The sequence below is a fragment of the Dermacentor silvarum genome, chromosome 8 (assembly GCF_013339745.2).
Source record: "Dermacentor silvarum isolate Dsil-2018 chromosome 8, BIME_Dsil_1.4, whole genome shotgun sequence".
Taxonomy (NCBI): domain Eukaryota; kingdom Metazoa; phylum Arthropoda; class Arachnida; order Ixodida; family Ixodidae; genus Dermacentor; species Dermacentor silvarum.
The window spans coordinates 9,288,214-9,295,385 of NC_051161.1; the positions used below are offsets into that span (position 1 = coordinate 9,288,214).

The following is a 7,172-nucleotide window of genomic DNA, read 5'->3' on the forward strand; positions in this document are numbered from 1 at the left end:
GCAAGAACACGCTGGACGCTGTGGAATCGATGAGGCTTGGGGAAGCTAGCTGTGGTATCCATGAGAGTGGACTGGATGTAGAGCACCAATTTCTTAATCAAACGAAAGAGTACTCGTGATTTCACTCAGCTTGCCAAGGCGAACTCGTAAATAAATGGAAAGCCTTCAGCAATGAAAACTTCTTGAACTCGAGATTGAAAACCCATTACCCAATGCAAAATATTTTCTGAGCTAATGCCATCCTGATCAGCAGTGAATGTGAATACGTTACACAGACACTGTGCATTTCGACGCGTGATAAGAGATGTCTGTGCCGTACGTATGTCAAAATAACAGAAGTAACGTAGTATACGCATACGAGAAGTAGAAATTTACGAGGCTAGAAGAATATTTTTTACACCAGTAAGCTTAACTACAGCATCTGTAGGTAGCAATAGTATAGTATCGCAGGAAGAGGCCTTCGTCCTGCACTGGACATAAATATAGTCTGATGATGATGATGATGATGATGATGATGATGATGATGATGATGATGATGATGATGATGATGATGATGACATATTACCCCACTAAACAGAGCGTGGCAAAAACGCTCCAAATCACGCAGCTTGACAAAGCCGCGTACACCAAACAGGACTCAAATATGACAGTGATTATGGGTATGTTTGCTAATGAGAATGCGTATCGTGCCTTTACGTAGTTTGTGTGGTTTCAGTCGCCTGAATGTGCAACTCAGGCTGCTGCAGAATCGCTTAGTGATTAGTTCAATGCGCAACTTTTCTCAGCCAGGTTTTTACTGTTGCGTAATACTACGATAACATGTTGTCATTACAAAAAAAGAAAAAAAAAAGAGATTAAGTCGTGTACTTTACTTTCAGTGGTTTGGTGAGCTAGAATCGCACGACCATGTAAAGTCTACAAAACAAAAACAGTCAGAAACCGTGCGCTTACTTGTTGTTTTAATGCTTTATTCTTAGATAAATCTAAAAATTGAGAGCATGACACACTACAGAAAATACAACGAAATCGTTTGACCTAATACAGCTACACGTAAGAATTGTATTTTTTATTTGCATGCTAAAATTATTATTGTGAATTAAAATGCTTGCCTACCACAGTTGTCGTTGAAAAGGTGAATGTATTCGTTGCACGTAAGGAAAACAAAATTGGGGTGGCACATCGCGCGCTGTACGCCATGCGCCTGTACTTCATACTTGATGCTTGGGTTCCAAGAAGACTGTATTTTTCACGACACTTAAGCTCGTAAACGTAACAATTTTTCTCGTAGTAGGTTATCATGTGAGCAGTGTGAGTGACGTCGAAGTTGTGTGAAATTTTTTAGGCTCGTATAGCAAAGTCTACCGAGCTAAATAGCGCGAATACCACTAAATATTATTTAGTGGCGCAGCTGAACCATACATTTCAGCTTTTCGCTGTTTGTCCACGGCTGATTGCCAGGGAAAATGTCCGGTTCATATATTCGTTAGAGTTCCTAGTGAATCAGCAGCAAAATACCACATCGCTGCATGGCAGGCCACCTACTTGCCCCCTAGCTCTTATAGATGACCTTCGGACTTGTCCGTCTTCCACCCTTAGCTTCTCTGGAAGGAGGCAAAAGGCTGCAGGATATTCAGCTTCCCGCTACCACACTGTCCACCGCTTTTTTCTTCGGTGTGAAGCCTGTCACCAAATCTTGGGCAAAGATGAAAAAAAAAGTTTAAGGACAAAGGGCACGTGTAGGAGTTCGACGGACCATGGAATAGCAATGGCGCTTGATGGGTGTCTTCTTTGTGCGCGCCTACTTTAATTATCAATATTTTTGGAGGACGAAGCTGCTCTCGCGGGTTCTATTTGATACGTGGTTTTATGAGAAGGCACCGGTGGAGAAAGAAAAATTAAAATACCGGCCCAAGGCATGAAAACACAGGTCGATGGTGAACGCAGGCACTTGCCCTGTGGTTCAGGTTTGGGCACATTATGGAATGATACGCGCTGTGAACTGTCAGGTATTGTATCTACCGGAAGTCTGGGCAAGGTAATGCGTCTTTCTCGTGCAGAAAGTCCTTTCCCACTGCGTCCTTCTTCAAAATATTTCAAATAATACATCTGGCATTCCATAAGTTAAAGTGCACCGTCCAGCATGACTGATTAAAGCACTTGCAGAAAGCAAACTCTCCTTTCGATCGATAAACTATTTCTTTCTTTTCTTTTTTTGTTCCAGTGGGAGCCGCACCGATTCAGCGTGCATGTCCCTTTTCTCTTCCGAGATTTCTGCATGTGTAGCGTTAGGGAACGCATTTTTAGCACACAATGTTTCTTAAACGGTACTTGCTTTTTTTTTCGTACCAGCGTTTTATTCATCTCAAGTTAAGACGCATCACTAATACATGGTCTTTTTGAACAAAGGCTGGAGAAACTTATTACGGAGAAGTCTTCGTTGGAGCGATTTTATAATGGACTTTTGTTCTTCTTATGTTATGTTTTTCCGTGTAGTATTCTGCTTTTAACTTTGACTGCAAATACTGTTTAACAGAAGTCTCGCCATCTTGCCACCATATACATTTACCATAGGAAACACATAAATATCCATGCAGCAAATGTTCAGCTTCTCTAAATGCATAGTAGCCCCGAGAAGGTAAAAGGCAAGGACAATTTATGGTGAAACGTGTGCTCACTAGCCCCACCTTAGTATTCCTCACGACGATGTATTTATTCACTGCGACAGGAGTGGAAACCTTCTCGCATCTTTGCTTTCATTCGGTCTCGCCTTACCCATCGGGCCTCCTGGCAAGGATGGATGATAATGACGGAATTTTCCCGCCATGAATGAGCCGATATCTTGCTTCGGCGAGAGTTCGTGCCAGAAAATAAAAATAAAGAAAACGAAGCTAGTACGTTCCTTAGCCACGTGATAAATGGCCTGCCATTGGAAGCGCACTTCTCTATGCGACGCTCAACGAATGCTGCGAATATGCAACCATTCTCATTTTTTTCTTAAAATCTGCAGCAGTATTGCAGCAGTATTTCAGCTGAGCAATCCGTCTTTTTGATACAAGGATGCTTTCTCTTCTGCTTTGCTGCTTTTTGATGCCGGATATCTCTCGAGAGGATAAATAAAAGCAGGGAATTTCCGAGTGCGTTTTTTTCTCTTTTGAGAACAAGCGTTTGTAATTTATTTAGTAATCAAGCTTGTATAATTCCAATTTTCCCCCCTTCGAAATGGCCTTACGGCATTTATATTTTCACAGGTTTGGTCAGTGCCCTCACTAGGCTTGCCGGATGCCCGGTGCGGCTGCTTGGCGTGTAAGTAACCCCCCCCCCCCCCCCCCCCCCATCCACTTTTATTTTTCTCTTGGCACTCCCCCCTATTCCCTAACGCACATTAGGTATTGTGAATGTGAAATAATTTAAAAGGGCGACGCTGCAATTTCTGCCTGTAATTCGGCATTTATTTCTATAAAAATAACAAAGAAGACAATATGGTGGGTCTGAAATGTCACATTTTGTAAGTGTTCTACAATTTGTGTCGCTAAACACTCAGCAGCTAAAATGTTATACATTAAAATGACGAAGTAAACAATGTCCTCCACGATGCAATCAGTGCGTATGGCAAAACATCATTACTATTTCTTATCACCGGAAGCAGTTACTTATGGCAAACGCAGCACAGCCGCCATTCAGTGGCCTGCACCAGGGGTGATCCTTCCCCCTACCCCTCTCCTTCGTCTCCCTCCTGTTAGGCCATTGGGTATGGTTCAGCGCCACTGGCATGGAAAGGCTTCTGACCTGAACTGCACGTTATATATCTCGTAAGGTTTAACTGGAAGCACCGTTTCGGAATATAGCTGACCTGGATAAGAGTAAAAATTCGGTTGAGATGACCACTCGTCAAAACTTCCTTCTAAAAACGGCGATATAGGGCTGAAGTCACGAAAACAAAATAGAGTGACAGTAGCAGGAGCTACCAACGATACCTCGTGGGGAAAAAAGCAAGAAAAAGAAAGGAAAAAAAGACGACGAACCGAGTAGGGAATGTTCGAATTAGTGAAGGCGTTCGATTTCAGACGTAAGAAATTGAATCGAACGGCATAGTGTTACAGCAAAGTACAGCGATGAATTCCGATGATGGTAGGCACGAGTACTCAAAGAAGCGTCTTAGTGAGCTTAAAAAAACCTGTGTTAAGCATCTTATTGGCGTTGATATATATTAGTGGTGTCACCAAGAGTCGACAGTTACTCAACGGTACACAACAGCAACGCAGCGCGGGAAACATGACTTGGGAAAGCGAAGCTTTCACCCTGTTACTCTTGGCGCGTTCAACACACCTCGAGGGTTCATTGAAGACGTTATATTTATGCAGCGGACGCGCATCTACGCTCAGAAACACTCGTCTTGTGAAACATGGCCAAGAGATTACTGTTGCGAGAAAACGTTTACCCTATATATCAGTATACGTGGATGAGTGCTCCGGCTAATTAGTTTCGCTTGAAAGAAAAAGGAAGCATAGCTTCATAACATAGGTTTTCATGAAATTCAGCGTATGCAGCACTGTAAAAGTGAGTAAAATATGACGGATAATCTAGCTGCCACGCTTTAAGGAGGCTGTTATATATCTTAAGTGTGGGTTAGCTAGGAACGCCAGAAAATGTGGCAGTAATGAGTACACTAATTTTAGAATGCACAAAAGTTCAGCGAAGCTTTTTGGTGGCTATAAGCATGCGATCCCCGACATCTTTTCAATTTAGAGAAAGCCCTGTGTCCTCCTATGCCGCCAGTAGAAATGAACGTTTGTTAATTGAACACGACTCTCAGATGTCTTTTCTATTTCTTTTTTTTTGTACAGGTTCCCGTACTTTGGTCCGTATTAATCTCCGATACTCCCACTTCCCACAAGTTATACCTATTAATAGTTAAAGGATAAACGTGCAAATCATTCGGCACTGCTTCCTCTTGGGCGACCGCAGACGGCCTGCACATGCAGTGGGCCGTTCTGATAATAGAACTTTCAGCAGCGCGATGTTCCCCCGTACAAGCTTCAGATCAACATTTTTACGTTCCGCATCACCAGCCGCACAACGACGGTGCGAGATCCCGCTTCACTGCTTACCAACGGCGCCGCGCAGTCCTTCCACGCATCTGGAGGCTGACTCTGGGGAATAGGCCACCTCGAGCCTGATGGTGTCGGGCACTGCTCCACGCTGTATGCCTTCGCCTTACGTTCTCGTCTTATACGAACGCATTCACGCTCGTTTCTATGAGGTGAGAGTCGTCGGGTGCGCTGTCTTGCGCTGCTGGACTTAATTATGCGGAGGAGCGAAGGCGCCCCCAAGAGAGCCTCTGGAAGGGGAAAACAGAGCTGGTGAGAAGCTGGTCGTGCTCCTCAGCGCTGTCATGGCCGCGAGTTTCACAACTCACAAGCTGCGCACTATGCGCCAACTCTAGCTGTGCACAGGCAACTGCCGTTTTATTTTATCTTGTTTCACTGCCCGTGTTTGAACGCCTTCGCGTGCCTGGTGCATTTCAGTCACTCTTCTCCGCGTCTTCGAGTTATTGTTGCCCTTCCTAAAGGCGTATAGGTAGTCAACATTTGCTAGGGTCCGGTCTTCCGTCGCCAATACTGTGAATGACTTCCATGGTGTTACATATGGGACTTAGTATATTCGCTAAACGACCAGCGGATATATGTGAATAGTTCAATATTGGTCGAACCGAGTACTTGATCTATGCTGAGGGCGCTTCTTTCTGACAACGTGGGAGGCCTGCCCCTGGTGTTTCCAAAGAAGTGCAGGAACACGAATAAGAGATGACGCCTCACAACGAGGGATGACTATATATTCACGAGGCTAAGCCGTAGTACACGAGAATAAGGTGTAGAAATTCCCTAATCAAGATTTTCTGCGAAGAAAAATAGTTTGGGGGTGCGCATAAAAAATAACTGTTTAATTGCCTTTCTAACTGTTTAACTGTCTTTTTTTACAGTGTTGTGAAAGCATCGGGACCCAAACACATAGTCTCCCTACGCGCCACGAAAGAATTCCCTAAATATATGAATAATCTGCACATTTCTCAAATTCTACTTGATTTATTACTACGTTAAAATGTTATGAGAATTCGCACATAATATACAACCATTGTGCAATGTGGGATATAATTTTCTTCCCGTTTTTTCTTCTTCTAATTTATTTATTCCACTACGTTTTTGGCCGCTTGTTGTGACAGTAAATAAGGCTCGTATTCTCGCGCAACCGAGTTGAGGGCGCGTTCATCGCCGAGCGCCAACAATACATATATCAGAATAAATAATCCCTTTATGATAACGTAGTTCTCCAACACATATGAGATCGAGATATGGCATCTTCAAACAAATATGTCGTCAATTTATTAAACATCAATTGCTATTCCGGAGGTTAGGAGGAGAGGCAGCGGGCGTATACAGCGTGTAAAGGATACCGAAACTGGAAACGAAATCAGTCGCAAGTAGCCGTACTACTTGGCGGAGTAACACCATTGTGCAGCAGCTCCCCCGCCCTAGCCGTAGAGTTTCCCACTACATTACCCAGAGGGAAATATAGCGCTGCTGCGCTGTAGCATGCATGGGAATGCCGGTATATTGTGACTTCTGATTGACATCGTTTTATTGCGATAGCAATTATATGGACACTTCAACCGGATTTCTGCCGTCGGCGTCGGCGTCGCCGTCGCCGTGAGGTTCCGTATAGATAAAATCTTCACCGCGCGCCGTATGCCCGAGCTTCCGGGAAGCGTGCGGGAACGCGCGCTATCACGGAGAGCGAACGCACTCTATCTCCCTCGCGCAGGCAGCGAAGCGGGAAGCCAGCGCCGGAGGGAGCGGGGGGCATTTCTACTCTGCCAACAAACGCGCTCGTCGCTCGACCGCGCCGTCTCTTATCTCTCCCACGCGCAAGCAAGGAAGCAGGAAGCCAGCGCCGGAGGGAGCGGAGGGGGGGGGGGGGCGCACTTCTACTCTGCCAACAAACGCGCTCGTCGCTCGACCGCGCCGTCTTTTATCTCTCCCACGCGCAAGCAAGGAAGCAGGAAGCCAGCGCCGGAGGGAGCGGAGGGGGGGGGGGGCGCACTTCTACTCTGCCAACAAACGCGCTCGTCGCTCGACCGCGCCGTCTCTTATCTCTCCCACGCGCAAGCAAGGAAG

The 7,172-nt window shown here is 45.3% G+C and overlaps 1 protein-coding gene across 1 annotated transcript in view; it reads right to left on the minus strand.

The window, feature by feature from the left end:
- The window catches only part of LOC119461936 (uncharacterized), a 189,516-nt gene extending 184,185 nt beyond the window's left edge, over window positions 1–5,331 (minus strand). Inside the window, exon 1 of the mRNA XM_037723300.2 lies at window positions 5,109–5,331. Coding sequence (XP_037579228.2) covers window positions 5,109–5,137 — 29 coding nt within the window. The 5' untranslated portion in view covers window positions 5,138–5,331. The remainder of the gene's footprint in view (window positions 1–5,108) is intronic.
- Window positions 5,332–7,172: the final 1,841 nt, after the last annotated feature.